Here is a 16622-nt window from a genome sequence, read left to right as displayed (position 1 = left end):
TTTTAATAGATTCAAAATGCATAGCAACATTTGGAGATTACAAAAATCAAGCTTGTCCTAGATCTTAGTGTTCATGCTACAGGCTTTTAGGGGGTTCTTTTAGTTCTTTATTTGAGTGGATAATTCTGAAACAGTCCTGTCCATTTGATTATAAGGCTCAGCCTATCACATGTCACAATGAAAGACTTCTTCTGCAAGAGCCACACTGGGGTCTTGAATTATGATAAAGTGGGGTCAAGTTTATTTGTATAGCACAATTTGTACACAAAGTAATTCAAAGTGCTTTACAGAATAAGAAATACATTAAAATCATAATAAAAACAGATCAAAACATAAATAATCATAAAGATTAAAATTGAAAAAGAGAGACATGAATTAGAGAGAAGAGAGGTCTGACCAAGGCACTTGAAATGCAGCTATCAGGGCACGACGAGCAGCATCAGCAAACCTGTCTTCAACTTTGCTCCCAAACTGTACTTCTGCTTCAGTTCAGGAGAATCTGAAAATTACACAATTTAGGTAATAAAGTTGTTTAAAAAAAAATACTAAGATATACAAACATAGACTTAATTAATTAATTAATCATTGCATTTATATAGCAGCTTTCAAGACACCCAAAACACTTAACAGTGCATTATTCATTTACTCCACACTCACTAGGTGGTAAGCTACTGTTATAGCCACAGCTGCTGGGGCACACTGTAAACTGTAGCTTATTACTTACTATGGATGAGGGGCGTCTCCTTCTGTCCATTCTCGTCCACATATCTCCTAAGGGTCGTCACTTCCTCACAGGCCATAGTTTTTCCATTAAGTACAATGTGTAGTTATTTAGGTAAAATATAGATTTATCTAAAGATTAATGACAACAAAAAAAGGTGAAAAACTGATAAAATGTGTTTAATGTGGAGACCTGATTCCTCTACCCATCCAATCCCAATTACAAATAGCCCGATCATTGAAAGTGATTAGTTTTTCCAGATCGGAGTGTGGAGGAATGGGCCAAACTCATATGCCGAATCTGTAAGTATGTGATTTTTTTTTTTTTTTAAACGAATAGATCCATGTTTTTTTGTTTTGTTGTCTTTTTTTCACAATTTATTGGTGGTTTTCAGACTCTAGAATGTGGTGACGTGCTCTCAGATGGGGGCAAGAGCCGGTTTTTACTTTTAATTATATTGTACTTTACCAAGCAATGGTTTAATTCACTTGTAGCTTATATTACAAATAGCCTAGATAACACAGCAGTGACAGGTATTCTCCATTTTGTAGGTCACATGATGTTATTAATTATCACTGCTATGGCAAATAATCCGTGCATGGCAAGTGCAGTAAGGCGAACCCATCAATTATTAGCCATTATTAATAAGCCTACTTATTTTCTATATTATACATTGTCCAGGATACATTTCCAAAAGACACACATTGTCAGTATAATTTAGATTTATTGTAATTCATTCCTTCATACGGTATCAATTAAAATGTCAGAGATATAACCCACAAATAATACAAATAAAAATCATTTTTTGTAAATACAATTGCACCATGTCCCAGGATCCCTTCAAGAAAAATAATACAAAATTTAACATGAATTTTGTTTCAGTTTTACAATTAAAACAAACTGCTCAACATTTTCAGTAAACAAAAGGGCCCAGCAGGAGTTTCCTGAGTTATAATGTATGATTCAATTAACCTTATGTTACATCACAAAATTAGTAGAAGCAATTAATCACAAGCATTTGTTTTGTAAACATGTCTAGAACCGTGCATATTTAGATGTGTACATTGAAGAGGAGGTCTGTTCTTTGGATGATGCAGGCAACATGGGTAAGCCTGACTGTGGATCCTTCTTGCAGCGTTCAAGAGCTTGCTTGTAGTTAATCTCCTTCGTGAGTGGGTCAGTAATATCTTTAGAGTAAGAAGATTCTGACTGCAGTTCTCTTAAAAGAGTGCTGTCAATCATTTTGACACCAATGGCATCCATTATGCTCACTCTGCTGCTATTTCTTGGATCAACCAGCCCTCCTGTCAGGTGCTGTATCTCCATGTAACGCATGGCTGTATCCTTTGGCATCCAACCTTTTTGGATAGCTACTCCAATGGACAAAACCTCTTTGGTCAAAGGATCTTCCACTCCTGAAAAGGCCTTTTGTGCATTGAGCAGCCTCTGTGTTTGACTTTCATCAATGAGGCCCCTGGACAATGCCTTGTGAACTGTGCATCTTTCTTGACTGGTGATATCTATTATGCCCCCTGTGGCTGCCTGAGCCTCCAATAGCCTCTGAGCTGTTATGAGGTCAATCATTTTATTCATGGCAGCACTACGTATTGTGTAGCAGGTGTCAGTTTTTGTATCCATTACTCCAGCAATTGGTGATAATCCTTTAAGTGAAGGAGCAGCTGAGTTAAGTGTTGAAGATGTCTTTTGAGTGACTACAGAGTTAAATTGTGGTTGTTTACTGTCACCTGCAACAAGCAAGGCAAATTCTGAGATTGGCAGCTTCCCTTGTTTGTACTGTTGTAGGTCATATTCTGTCAACCGGCCTGCTTTCAGGGCATCTTTTATGGAGTACTGCTTACCACTTTTTCGGTCTTGCAGCATTGTTGTCTCACCATCAGGCCCCATTGAAGTGACCTCTTCCCAGTCACACTCCAGCTGCTGCAAATGACTATACTGTTGACGATCAATGAGTCCCTGCAAGTATGCATCATAAGGAGACATGTCCCGGCCTGTTTCTGGGTCCAAAATGGTGATCTTTGTGGAAACATTTGTCTCTTTGGTTCGTGTTTCTGAGTGTTCCTCCTTTTGCATGCTGAGTGTAAGCTCTCGGATGATACTGTCCTTTGAATGAATTTTGTCTTTCTCATTGAGGATGTCTTTCTCCAATCGCTGGACGTCAGATTCCATCTTGACACTCTTTTGCCTTGACATCTGTGTAATCTCACTCATGAGTTTGCTTTGCTGTTGGAAGGACAGACTGACATCATGGCTCTTGGTTTCCAGGGTCCGCAGCTCACGGATGAGGTCATCCCTCTCTCTCTGCAGAGCCTCTTTGTTCATAATCAGTGTTGTCTCCTCTCGAGAGGTGCTGGTCTTGCTACTCATCAGCATGTTGATCTTGTCTTTCAGTCGTCTCAATTCATCTTCCAGATCCTCTCTGGCAAATCTTTGCTGTGTCACTTGTTCTCGGAGACGCTCTCGCTCTGCTTCAACTGCCTGGTCCTTTTCAACACGTACCACCTCTTTATACACTGTCTTCTCACCTGATTTCTCCTTCTGTAAAATTTCCAGTTTCACTGTAAGGCTACGGATCTCTCTTTGGAGACGTAAGACATCACTGGATTCCTTGTCCATGTCAGCTCGTAAACTATTTGTCATCCTCTCCAGTTTGGGGTCCCTCTCTACTTTCAGCACTTCCTCCACCACTATGCTTTCTTGAACAGGAGGAGGGGCATTTTCCAGCTGTGTAATGCGCAGCCTGATATCTCGCAACTCAGCCTCAGCTTGAATCCTCTTTTGGCGTTCGTCACTACTTCTGAGCATACTCTCTTTATCTGCCAGCCTCGTTCTCAGCTGCTGAAATTCCAGATCTATCTGACGACGTGCCTGGATTTCCTCATCCAGACTCCTACTGAGGCGGTCATGCTCATGAACCTGACGTGGGTCTTTCTGTAAACGCACAACTTCTTGCACTACTATTTTTTCTTCTGGTTTCTGACGCTCAAGCAGTATATATTTGTTTTTCAAGTCATACACCATCTCTTCAATGTTGCGCCTCATCTGTTGCTCCTCTCGCAAATTCTTTCTCAAACGATCAGCTTCTTTTTCCAACAACGGGTCATTCTCATATTTAACAACATCTCTTGTCACCAGCTGAGTTTCAATCTTAGACTTTTCAATCTTCAATTCATCCCTTTCTTTCCTGAGCAGCAGCACCTGGTCTTGGAGGGAACTGTATGTGTTATATAAGCTGTTAACTTGACTGTTTAGCCTCTGTATTTCTCTCTCATTCTCAGGACTGCGCTCCTCCTTAATCACTTCTTGGAGAACTTCCTTGTGCTCTATTTTGGGCTTCTGGGAGCGGAGATAATCAATCTCCGAAGTGATTTGGGTGAGTTCCCTATCCAGGTCGCTGCGCTGTCTGGACGATTCCTGTATGTCCTTCCTGAGACGTGTTATCTCTCTCTCAGTGCTTGGATCAATGCGGTAGATCTCATTCACTATCTCCTTCACCTCAATTCTGGGTTTAAAGTCTTGAACTTCTCTGTAGCGACTCTGCAGCTCCATTACCTCTCTGGCCAAAGTGCTATTTTCACTTCTCTCATTTTCCAGGTTCAGCTGGATGTTTTTGGATTCAGTTATAAGTTCTGGGTCCTGTTCAACCTGCTTGACTTCCTTTTTGATGACCTTGGGCTGGATGTTGGGGATAAGCCTCTCAAGGGAGTTGATCATGCTCCTTGTTTGAAAGATCTCATCATTGAGCATTGTAATCCTGTTGCTTTCATCAGAGATCTCGGTTTGAAAGTTCCTCACAGACTTAATCATCTCTGGATCCTGCTCCACTTTCACCACTTCCTTCTTGACCACTCTTTCTTTAATGGGGGGCCTCTTTGTCTGTAAAATTGTTATCTCAGTTCTCGCTTGAACATGTTCTCCATCTCTCACCCGAATTTCATCTCTCATCTTTGAAATCTCATTCCTCATTTTGGCAGCCTCTATGTCAAGCTGGGGATCTCTTTCAAATTCTGTCACCTCTTTCGTCACCAGTTTGCGTGGGGCGTTCTTGATGTTGTCCTCCACTATAGTAATCCTACTGTTAGTTAGCTCAATATCACTCTGGGTTGTAGTGCGTTTCAAGGTCTCTTCATGTAGGATTTTTTGGAGATCTATTAGATCACTTTCCAGTTTTGGATCACGGTAATACTGCAGCACTTCTTTTTCCTCAACGCGCTCTACACCTCTGCGGCTTTGTAGGGACAACATTCTCTCTTTGAAGGTTCTTAAGTTGTTCTCAGCATAATTGGCTCTCTCCTTCTCATCATCTAGCTCTTTCATCAGACTGCTCAATTCAAAGGCACTTTTTTGCTGATTTTCTAACTGGACTTGTTGTTGGGCGACCATTTGAACTTTTTCTTCATTCTGTGGAGAAAAACACAGTTGTAGGTATGCAATTTTTTCATTACACAACAAGCAAACTGCCCCTCACTCTTACTTGTAAAACCAGATTCCTGGCAAGATCCATCTGTTTTTGCCGCTGCATGTTCTCAGCAGTGGCTTCAGAATAACGATTCAGCAGATTCTTTTCCTGTGACAGAATATACAGCATTTTAGTTTTAACTGAAATACAAGCTTCTCTGTCATATGTTGAAAAATAGGTGGTACCTCTTTTTGAATATCACTAGCAAGAGTTGGCACATATGCTTTCTTTGCAACTGAGGTGCCAGTGTCCTCCAGAGTCCCATTGTATTTATTAACATTAGTCTCATATTCCTGCAGGAAAAAAAAAAGAATATATATATATATATATGTGAAAACATAATGCTGCATAACACTAGTATGTGATGATAATAAAGAGTGATGCTTTACATTGAGCAGATTCTGCAAGTCCATTGACAGATCAGACACTCTGTCAAGATCATCTGCTTTTCTCTTCAGGTCATCCATAACTCTCTGCAATAAAATTATAAAATAAATACTTACTGTTTAAATACTTACACCACTTTGACACTGTATCAAGAGTCCTTATAATATTTACCTCTTGAGAGTTCTGTTTTGCGCTGATTTGGGACAGATCATCATAGGGGCTTATCTGATTGGTTGGCAGGTTATCAAGGAAAGAGTTGAGTGATTTGCAGGTGCTTTGGAATTCTTGATTCTTGGTGCCAACATCTTGCAAAATCTTCTCTCTATTTATAAAGTTGCAGTGTTCCATTTTATTGAGGCTTTGATTCAATGACATTGACTAACAATAACTAGAGCAAAAAGTATAAATTAGTAGAAACTTGCCTCTCATTGAGCTGGTTGCCCACATTTGTGTAGCGGGTCTGCAGTTTTTTGACGTCAGTGCGTTGGCGTGGGATGTCCGGGCAGTACTCTTGGTAGCTTTGCTGCAGAGAGCTGCAAAGCTGCTCTGTGAGCTCCAGGTCCTGGCTCAGCTTCTTCATGTCACCTTCAGCTGCAGCCACAGCCCTTTTCTGACTCTAAACATAACATCCACATTATTGTAAACAAGGCAATTAGTACTAATGAGTGAACTATGGTAAAAGTAGCATTTCCTCACCTGAACGTCATCAGCATGCCTTTGGATTGCATTTAGATCATTACTAATGGGACCATCTGCACTTAAGTTCTTTTCTAAGTTTGATACAATGCCGTCCACTTTCTTAATCTGCCTCTCCAGGTTTAGGGATGCATTTGCTCTAATAAACAAAAAACAAAATTGTTAAAAACCTAATTTCTCAATAATATGTAATATTTAAGCTCCGATTTGTTTTTATACAAAGAGACACAAAACAACAAACTCTTACTTTTTAGCATAGAGGTCAGAAAGTGCTGCAAGGTTGTCTTGTTTATTGTTAAAGGAGGACAGTTGTTGAGGCAGTGAGGAGGACGCTCCACTCGAGAGCAGCGGCTGCAGATCGGCCTGAGCTGCCAGTCTCTGCTGCTCTAGTGCCTTCAAAGCTTTAGCTGCATCCTAAAAACAGAACCAAACTCTATCAAGTAGAAACTTAATTTTTCAGGATACCAAATGAGTTAAAGTCTGTTGTTGTTATTAAAGCCATCCGTATTAGTTGTAATATAACATACATGTTTTAAATATATCATAATATAATTAGTGCTGTCATGTGATTAAAAAAATTGAGAGATTAATTAATTATGATCTGTAATTAATTAATCTAATTAATCTCATTTTAATCTCACCTAAAATTGCTGAGAAAAGCCTTCAATTTGAGGTATTTTCATTTAAATTCATTATTACATTATTGTGGCAGATCAAAAGACTAATATAGATTTAAAAAAGTGACTTTATAAAGTCATTTATTGTTTAACAAATCCCTCCAATTTGGCTGTTGAGCCCAAGTCTCCATGAATAAGAAACTGTTTGTTGTAAAGTAGCAAAGACAAGGAAATCTGAACATAATAACTTTTGTCTACTTAAAGACAATAAAAAGTCCAGTCTTTCCTTAACCATATTAAAAATATTATTTATAGAGAAATATATATGAGATCACTGGTTTTAGTCCTGGTTTAGACCTACTTTAGTCCTAGTTTAGTCCTGGAATGGATTAATCCTGGTTTTAGTCCTGGTGTTAGTTCTGGTTTAGACCTGGTTTAGTCCTGGTGTTAGTCCTGGTGTTAGTCCTGGTTTAGTCCTGATTTAGACCTGGTTTAGACCTGGTTTAGTCCTGGTTTAGTCCTGGTTTAGACCTGGTTTTAGTTCTGGTTTTAGTTCTGGTTTAGTCCTGGTTTAGTCCTGGTTTAGACCTGGTTTAGACCTGGTTTTAGTTCTGGTTTTAGTTCTGGTTTAGACCTGGTTTAGTCCTGGTTTTAGTCTTGGTGTTAGTTCTGGTTTAGAGGCGCACAGGAGGAAGCGCGGTTTACGCAGCGCACGCGAGAAAACACGATCCACATGCGGCTCACGGGAGGACAGCGATGTCCGCGCAGTAACTACGGAAGGAAACGTGGTCCGCGCGTTCTCAGGTTGATGACGATGATGAAGGTGTGTGTTTGTTTGTGTGTGTGTGTATTTGTGTTTGTGTGTATTTGTGTTTGTGTGTGTTTGTGTGTATTTGTGTTTGTGTGTGTTTGTGTGTATTTGTATTTGTGTTTGTGTGTGTTTGTGTGTGTTTGTGTGTATTTGTGTTTGTGTGCGTGTCCCCTCATGTGGCAGGTCACTATAGGACAGTAGTGCAGACATCATGAGCCTATGCAGGTTGTTTTCAGGCGATATTATATTTGTTATTTTCTTTTATATTTCACGTCGGGAGAATAATTTCCAAGACACGAATGCGTTTTTACCTGTGCGCTGCTGCCTCTGTTCTACTGGCTCTTCGACCTCGTCCATTCTGCGACTGATGCCGCCAACGTTAACATGACGTTTACGTCGCTCTTACTGCGCGCGTTTTGTGTGGCTTTCCGGCAATGAGGGGAATTACCGAAATAAAAAAATGTATGTGTTTTGTGTGTGTGTGTGTGTGTTGTTGTCCCAACAACACATAAAAACAGGTTTTATAATAAAGAAACTCACATACAGAAACACTAAAGTTAGAGATTAAAAATGAGATTAACGCGATTAAAAAACATAACGCGCTAAATATGACTGTAATTAAGTAATCGCAATTAACGCGATAATTTGACACCCATAAATATAATATATCTTCATTAAAAATACAAACCAGGACAGACACATTTTTTTGCCCATACAGCTTACCTCCTGATCTCTCAGCTTTCTGGCCAGATCCCCAGTTGGGTCAGATCGATTCAGTGGAGTTCGCAGGCGGTTCAGCAAGTCTTCTTCTGCTTTAGCCAAGTCGCCGTCCAGTTTATTCAGCTGATTAGCCAAGGCAAGGGCTTTGGGGTCAACAGAGGAAGACGACACAGGAGCTGGTGGACCAGAAATAATATGTTTAAAATAAATGATACATATAAAATTTACTGCAAGGTAAATCCAAATTATTTTTATTGTACAAACACAGACCTGATTGTTGAACTCTGTCAACATCATTTTTGTGGTTCTTGAGTGAGGCCTCCACTGCAGCTCTTTTTTTCTTAATGTCTGCAAGTTCAGCCCCCAGTCTATAAAAACACCAAAAAGTCAGCATGTGTTTTTGTTGTATCTGCGAAAATCTGCCATACGTACAGGTCCACTTTGTCAATGGCCTCTGGGTCCGGAGGGGGGATCTGGAAGCACACTCCAGGGACTGTGTGTGTTGCTCCCCCAGTCGAGATAATCTTCCAGTTCTCATCAGTGATGGATTTCAGGGTGAACTTCTCACCTCTGCTGAGGGAACCCTAAATACAGTGTTTATTATCAAGATGCCATGTTATTTTAAGATATATCTGTATTGCTCTCTTGTTCAAAGGGGTTTCATATAGTGGCAGTGAAGTGGTAGATATGAATTTTATATTGACATTTGCTTCCTAATTTCTATGTAATATCTTTTTTACTTTTTTAAATTTTTCATTCAATACAAAATGCATATAACAACACAAATAGAATGTAGCCACTGCCGCCTCCTGATTTAGGGTTGATAGAATGTGGGAAACATGGTGCTTGGTGCCTTACTCTGTCTGAGTCCCAGTCACACAGAGATTCCACGGTGACAGGCCGAGAGGAGGTGGTACGGCGCTGTTTCAGGGGAGCGATGCTTGTGCTGCGTCTCCTCAGATCAGCCAACAGCTGCTCACTGTTCTGCACATCCAGCTCTTCCCCCTTCATACCAACAAAAGGTTACTTTCATTCTGAATAAACGGTTGACAGGTGTTCTGTAAAATTACCTAAACATTTAGCATTTCCGCAGGCTATGTGAATGTTGAATGATGTTTAAAAAGAGGTCTGATCTTAATATTGCAGTGGAAACTGGAAATAATTTTTTTTACCGTAAGGCATATGGAACATCATCTTTTAATCTTATCTATATTCATACATTCATATTTCAATATTGAAAGTTGACTATATATTTTTATATATTTACTACATTATCTATGTATTGGTCAAAGACAAATCAACCCATGTGGCTAATTGAATATGTCCACATTCAGGCAGTATGTAAGGATTTTTGTCAAGGCCTATCTCATTAATAGACCATGTGGCATTACAGTGTGTCCATCTATAAAGCATACATACAAAAATGTTACATATGTGACTTTCAAAGTTAAGTTTGTCATCTACAAATGACAACTTGACATGAAAATGACTGATTTGGTCCATGTAAAGTTTTATAGGTCAATGCGTGATCTATTTACCTCAAGCTGCATCAGAGTCTCATAGTTGCTCTTTTTCGAGATAGCTTTTGGATCCAAGGTGCTGTTGAGTCTGGTTAGGGTTTCTGAGAGCTGGTCACAGTCCATTTGGTACTGAAAGTGCACATTGACATAATTAGACAAAAATAGTTGCACTATATTTGAGTTTATGTCTGTGTCTTTGCCTTCCACTGTTCAGATGATATAAAATTATTCTAGAGGCTTCTCCTGTTTCAGTTCTGGTGTGATAGGGAATCCCTTTTTTGTGGAGTATTTGTTTAAAGCCTTTGTGTTGCATTGTGTTTACTGTAATTTTACTAGCACATATAAAAGTATATTCTTCTCTCAGTGCACAGTGTTTGAGAACCAGATTTTTACGCTGTAGTCCCTTCAGTTGCAATCAGATAGAACTAGTACATTATAATAAATTACCCAGTAACCCAGATGCATAAAGAACTGGCCATACACTGGTTAGAGGGCACATGTACTGTGCAACTAGTCTACCAAAAAAAAAAAATTTAAAGACAAAGAACTTAATCAAATTTACCTTTTTGTATTCTTCGACGTTGTCCAGATGTGTTTCCTGGCAAATACAGAGGTTGAGGAATTGCTGCCACTCGTTCCGTACAGCATCTCTCTGTGCCTAAAAATACACAAATAGAGCATGTTTTAAAACACATGTATTTAAAAATTCTCATGTTGTAGTCGGTGTGATTTTGGGTGACTGTACCGCGATGGTGGCACTGGCAGGATGCTTTAGCTCGATAAGTCTGTCTCCTTCATCTTGAAGTTTGTTCACCTCAGCTTCATGTGACAGTAAACTGTTGTTGAAGTTCTGATGGAGAAGAATCAGATGTAATTTATTTATAGCTGATCTGTGCTATCACTACAGTAGCATACATCTTAACTTTAAGATGATGACTTAGAATACATATCTGCAGTCTTTAACTGGTAATACATGTTTGTGGAAATGACACAATAGATATTGGGCAAATTATCAGAGACAGAAGAAAAACTGCCCTGCCTACCACTTTAATCTGGACAACAGACATCAAGAATTTATTGTAGCTATTGTAGCTGTATGAATAGCCAAATTACAATATGCAACAATCTAAGAACTAAAAAAAAGCCCTGACCTCGTACTGCCGTCGCACGTCAGACGGATCCACCATGCGGTCACTCCAGTCTTGCTTCTTGATCTTGTCTTGCTCTTCTTGCAGAAAAGTCAGTTCCTTGCTGCACCCCTGCATGTACTCGTACAGGCTAGTCAGGTAATGCCTGCGCCACTTAGAGTTGTCCTGTGAGAACGAGAAAAGACATGATACTACGTAAATAAAGAAGATATATAGATAGTTATTTTCATTTATTCTTTATCCATAATTTCATATTTAATTTTAAAACTTTATAAAAAAATATATATACTTCATAATGTCCAACTCACCAGTATATTGTTGTATTGTTTCTTGTAGGCTGTATATGATTCCTAAAAAACAAAAAAAAGTTAATATTTGTTATTCCTGACGTAGAGATAATGTTAATAAAAAATATTAAAAGTCTATCTTTATGTGTCCACGGTAAAAGGCTTCAGTGTTTACCTTGCTGCCGGCGGAGCTGACACAGAGCTGAGGGCTGTAGGCCTCCACTTCTTTGTGTAAAATGTTGTGTGCTGCAATCTGCCTCTCCAGGTCAGCCATCGTGGGACCGTACTGATCTGCATCTGCCAGCTGTTTCTGAACCACACAAAGAAAAAAACAGAAAAAAATAAAAATTAAATGAATTAAATTCCAGGCAATAATATACATATTGCACCTTATAGTATTGACAACGTGATAGGGTTGTCAAAAATAGTTACTTAAAAATAAATGAACTCTAAAACTTGCAACAAAAGTAGATACTCATTTGATGCTGAACAAAATCACATAAATGGGACAAAGTTTTATCTTCTAAATATAAATATATCAGAATTTGTAAAGGGCCATGTGGTAATTTTAAAGAAACATCCACTGTTTTGTGTTACATTACATTCAATAATTTGAATTCAATATTATCAAATTGTGACACACTCAAGGATCATTATACAAAGTAATAATTATAAAGTGCTTTTCCAGACACTCAAAGTTGCTTTACAATTTAAGGCACTATGCATTCACTCCATCCTCCATAGTAACAGGCTAGGATTCACAGCTGCCCTGGGGTAGACTTGTGGAAGTGAAGCTGCTAATTGAACACTATCAATCACTCCCACATCACATTCACACTGGGGATGGTCAGGAATGTGTTTTGCGTAAAGACTCAATGACAGGAAGCATTAGATCAACAGCTGCCACACGGCATGGGTCACTGAAAATAAAACTGTAGATTACAACTATCGACTGGTCCCTGAGACTGTAGTGAGGAACCTTTCATGTATTTTAATGCAATTTCCTATGCAAGAAAATGTGTGTGGGAGGTGTGGGTTCAAATTGATTTGAACTTCAAATTTGATTAATCAATGTAATTGATTTTTTTGCCCAGCCGATTTTGAGGTATAGTATCCATGTAACTAGTTGTTCAATGGCAGTTTATGCGCCCCTTTATCTACATATATTAGAACATACTTGCTTCTGAGCAAAAACCGGTCCCCAGTCAATCCTTGGCATAAGAGACACATCGTCAATCTGCTCATAGATGTCTCTGTAGAAGGCACAGTCCTTCAGCCAGCGCTCGTGAAGAAGAATGACACTGCCCAAAACAAGAAAAACAATTACATTTTTCTTGAATATTACTATAACACATATAATTATTAACATAAAATTATTATAAATAGTGTACATTATATTATTATGTTTGCCATCACTAAAAACTCACTCGCTCTCTATGTCTTTGGCCTGTGGATGTTGGAGCTTTTTGGCTTTGTCCACATCCAGGAAAAGGTCCTTGAGTAGACCCTCGGCGTCTCCAAGCTTGTCTGAGATTTCACTCTGATGTTGGAGGGGCAGCTCTTGCTTGTCATTTTTGTCATCCTGAAGAAAGTGTTATAAACTATTGATCGTTGTTGTTAGAAAGTATATTGCATTATATTGGTTATAGGATTTCAAAATGATTAGCATTTACATTTGGTTAATATTTCAATCTTTCTTTGAAGTCATACCAGTGCCAGCAGGTCTTCAGCACGGAGAATGTCCTTCTCTACCTGGTCAGCATTCTTCTGCATTTGGGCGATCAACAAGGCCAAGGCATTGGCCTGGGTCCTGCAAAGAGAGGAAGACAGGTGAGAATCTGAATTACATGAGATGATAAAGAGCTACGCAAACTCTGTAGTGACAGTACAGTATGGGTGAGGTTGTATTTCCCTCAAAACATTAAGGTGCCAAAATATTTCTGTAACTTGATATGGTTCACAAACTAATAAGAAATTATGATGCATGCTTTGTTTTCAGCACCTGCAGTGTCATCCTTACTTAAAAGCCCTGATTGACATTAAAATATTCAGAAACAAAGGTCAAGGTCTGGGGTAAAGCCCCCACACAGTGTATACTATAGACTGCATGGTGCATACCAAGAAATTCTCCTTTGGGTGAAGGAACTTATCAAGTTAAAACTTTTGAATTCAAGTTGTGAAATGCACACCACAGTCTGCTTGTCTGTTATTGACCAATGACTTTCACTGTGTGATTTTCTATCCTTCTATTCTTTAAATCAACTTTTTTAAGCCCTACAATGCCACTGCTGTTGTAATTCTGGGCTCCAGCTTTTTCACACCTGCCTAAATCATTTACACTTTGGGCATGCATCAGTGCCATTTAAACCTTTTATTAGTCATACTTGTTATAACTCCAACATTATCAAATCACCTTTTGTGGGTGTAGCTCATTTGTCTGTACCAGTAGACACAGTTTCGCCTCCCTCTTTCTAAATGTGTACAGAGTGAAAGAGGGAGTGACAGAGGCAGTCACTAAGGAATGGAGAGCATTTTAGGCACGATTTAGGTGTGTCTCTTGTGGTGAAAATCATCCATCTTCACACTAGGGCTGTCAAAAGTATTGATACCCAGATACTAATCAATACTATAACTAGTATTGAAACTAGATACTCAGCTCAACAATCTTCTCTGATAGAAATGCATAAATAGGAACAAAAGTTGACATTCTTTGAAAGATTTTGAATGCTTTTTTGTTCTATTGTCTACACAAGAGGACTGTGGTATTGAAATTGGTATCGACTGGTATTTGTTTCCCGTTAATATTGTAATCAAGATTGAAATTGTAGTAACGTGACACTACCACTTCCCACTGGCCTAACACCAACTAGTCTTATTTTTCAAAGCTTTAATCCACTGAACATAAGAGGTGGAAAGCTGAACTATCTTTAATCTCTTAACTTTTTAATTAAATTTTAAAATGTATTACTTTTTTCTTTTACTTTTACCACCATTGTACACAAAGTAAGAGTATGCTACTCTATTACAGAACAGGATTAAATTCAAAAAATATTTGGAGGTTTACATTTTTGGTTGAATTATTGTATTGTATTTACAGACATGCAGTAGTTGAATATATAAGTGGTAGACAGATCATGCCAGCCGGTCTGTTGTGCTGAGCCGGTTTGATAACATCACCTCAAATAATCACAAAACCTTATTTTTAAAACTGGCATTCTTTCTCCAAATATCTAGTTTTTAACTTTTAGACAAAAGTGGTAAATATGTTTAATTAAAGCCGAGTTTTCTCATGATACGTTTCCTTTTTGTGTTTTTTACTGTTGCTAGTTGATCAGTACTTTTACTTAAGTAACGCATTTGAGCAGTTCTTCCACCAATGTGCTTTCACACAAATGCAGTGTTTTTACCAAAGACAGTAAACAGAACAATTTGAAGCAGACACTAAAGTCACTATACAATTTTTGTGCTGGCAAACCAATGTCTATCTCTGCAGTCTTTAGAGAGACAGCCCTGTTCTTGCTCACTCAAGCCAAGCAATCCCTCAGTCCCAAAGCAACTTGTATGACGAGTAATAAACTGTAATTACGAGTGTGTTGTATGTAAATCTTAATGGCTTATTACCATCTGGGTAGTCACAGTTAAATAGACTTAAATTGAGACAAGCAGGAATGATGTGGGTGTGTTAAATATTTGCGTCTACCTTGAAGCAGCCATGAAAATCTTTGGTATTTGCAAAGATATGTAATCTGGAAGACATTTAATTCAACATTTTGATGTTTAAATAAAGATGATTTCACAGATTCAGCGCCATAACACTACACAAATCTATTTTTAATGTGCATTATAGCATTAAAATAACATATCAAAATACAATCTCTGATGGTTAAGATGTGATGACTTGTATTTAGTGGCCTGAGACCAACGCCCACATAATAGAAAGAAACTGGCCAGGGCAGGGCTGGGGCGAGGTCACCCTACAGGACAGTCACCGTTACTATGACAACTATGTGACATTCACCAGTGACACGCAGGGACACCCCAGAGGCTTTAGGTGGACTGGAATGCTCTTTCATAAATCTTTTACAACAATTTAAGACCTTGTAACTTTCACCAACTGAATGGACACATACTATATTATCTTGATATGAAAAAGAAAATACTTGCCATAAAATATAACTTACATAAATTATTTTATACTGTCCACTATTATTGATCATTCAAGACCATTTCTTAAAACTTTGTCATTATCATGCTATCTAGCTTGTGTCTGTTGAGTCTCATATGCCTACATATACACCTGTATGTGAGCAATCCTGTTGGACACAAATAATCTCAAACATTTTCTTTTCACCTGCGCCTTGGTCCAATGTTTACAGAGTAAATCTGAGCTTGATCTCTTTGAAATGGCTGCTCAATACTTTCACACACACCTCAGCCACCACAAAAGGTTTAAAGGTATTTCAACTTGATTTCTCTGGCTGCTCTATGCTCAATTTATTTTTAACACAACTTAAAACAAACTGGAGATCCTCCAGGCAGAAGGAGAGAAAGAGGACATTCATTGAGACACAGAAACATGACACAGTAGTCAGCAGAGGAAGAACAGGCAAAGAGGGGACATGACCGAGATTAAGTGTCACCACACAAAAAAGAACAGACTACACTCACTTGCTGATCTTCCCCGACATCTTGAGGGTGCTTTCCTTGCCTTTCTTAAGCATCCTGGTGGTTGTAGTGTGCCACAGAGATCCCACTCAAATCTCTTGTCCTCCTGTGTTGTTCTGTTGTCCCGGTGGCTGTGCTGTCCCAGTCTCTCTCTGTGGGACAAGGTTTAACGCAGGGACAGAGTTTGACGCTGGCAGCTCCTCCCAGACAGGTTAACAGGGTGACACCGCCCAAACATCCACAGGACCGGCCAGACCTGTTCCCTCCACTCTCACCTGTTCCAAGGGCCTCCAGCAGAGGACAGGCCCAGGACCACTGTGGGCACAGCAACAAGTGCTGTTACTTTCATCAAAATAAACAACTATATCGGTGCTTATTTGAGACGCAAATGTTTGGGTGTAGTTTTATGTGGATTGATGTCACCATGTAAAATATATAATATGATTAATGGGAAATACAGTACAGCGTATTGAGCTAACAAAGTAACAAACACCCAAGCAAATAACTTTACTTGGGTTAAGTACAGTTAGCCCAAACTTAATATAATTTTTTTATAAAACTATCCTATTAATT

The 16622-nt window shown here is 38.8% G+C and overlaps 1 protein-coding gene across 1 annotated transcript; it reads right to left on the bottom strand.

The window, feature by feature from the left end:
* Positions 1-1425: 1425 nt before the first annotated feature.
* On the bottom strand, positions 1426-16394 carry evpla (envoplakin a). Its single transcript, XM_055158660.1, has 22 exons — positions 16053-16394; positions 13095-13194; positions 12812-12966; positions 12562-12685; positions 11560-11694; positions 11406-11447; positions 11101-11262; positions 10695-10799; positions 10512-10607; positions 9968-10078; positions 9288-9434; positions 8862-9013; positions 8700-8797; positions 8433-8605; positions 6529-6695; positions 6282-6420; positions 6004-6201; positions 5757-5903; positions 5588-5671; positions 5384-5491; positions 5214-5306; positions 1426-5140 (listed from the first exon to the last, which is right to left on the bottom strand). The coding sequence occupies exons 1-22, from the start codon at positions 16103-16105 to the stop codon at positions 1757-1759; spliced, it is 5973 nt and encodes a 1990-aa protein (XP_055014635.1). The 5' UTR covers positions 16106-16394; the 3' UTR covers positions 1426-1756.
* Positions 16395-16622: the final 228 nt, after the last annotated feature.

Source organism: Boleophthalmus pectinirostris, unplaced genomic scaffold, assembly GCF_026225935.1.
Source record: "Boleophthalmus pectinirostris isolate CB_2022bp ecotype Guang Dong unplaced genomic scaffold, ASM2622593v1 HiC_scaffold_22, whole genome shotgun sequence".
In the NCBI taxonomy this organism is placed as follows: domain Eukaryota; kingdom Metazoa; phylum Chordata; class Actinopteri; order Gobiiformes; family Gobiidae; genus Boleophthalmus; species Boleophthalmus pectinirostris.
This window is presented reverse-complemented; position numbering and strand designations above follow the sequence as displayed.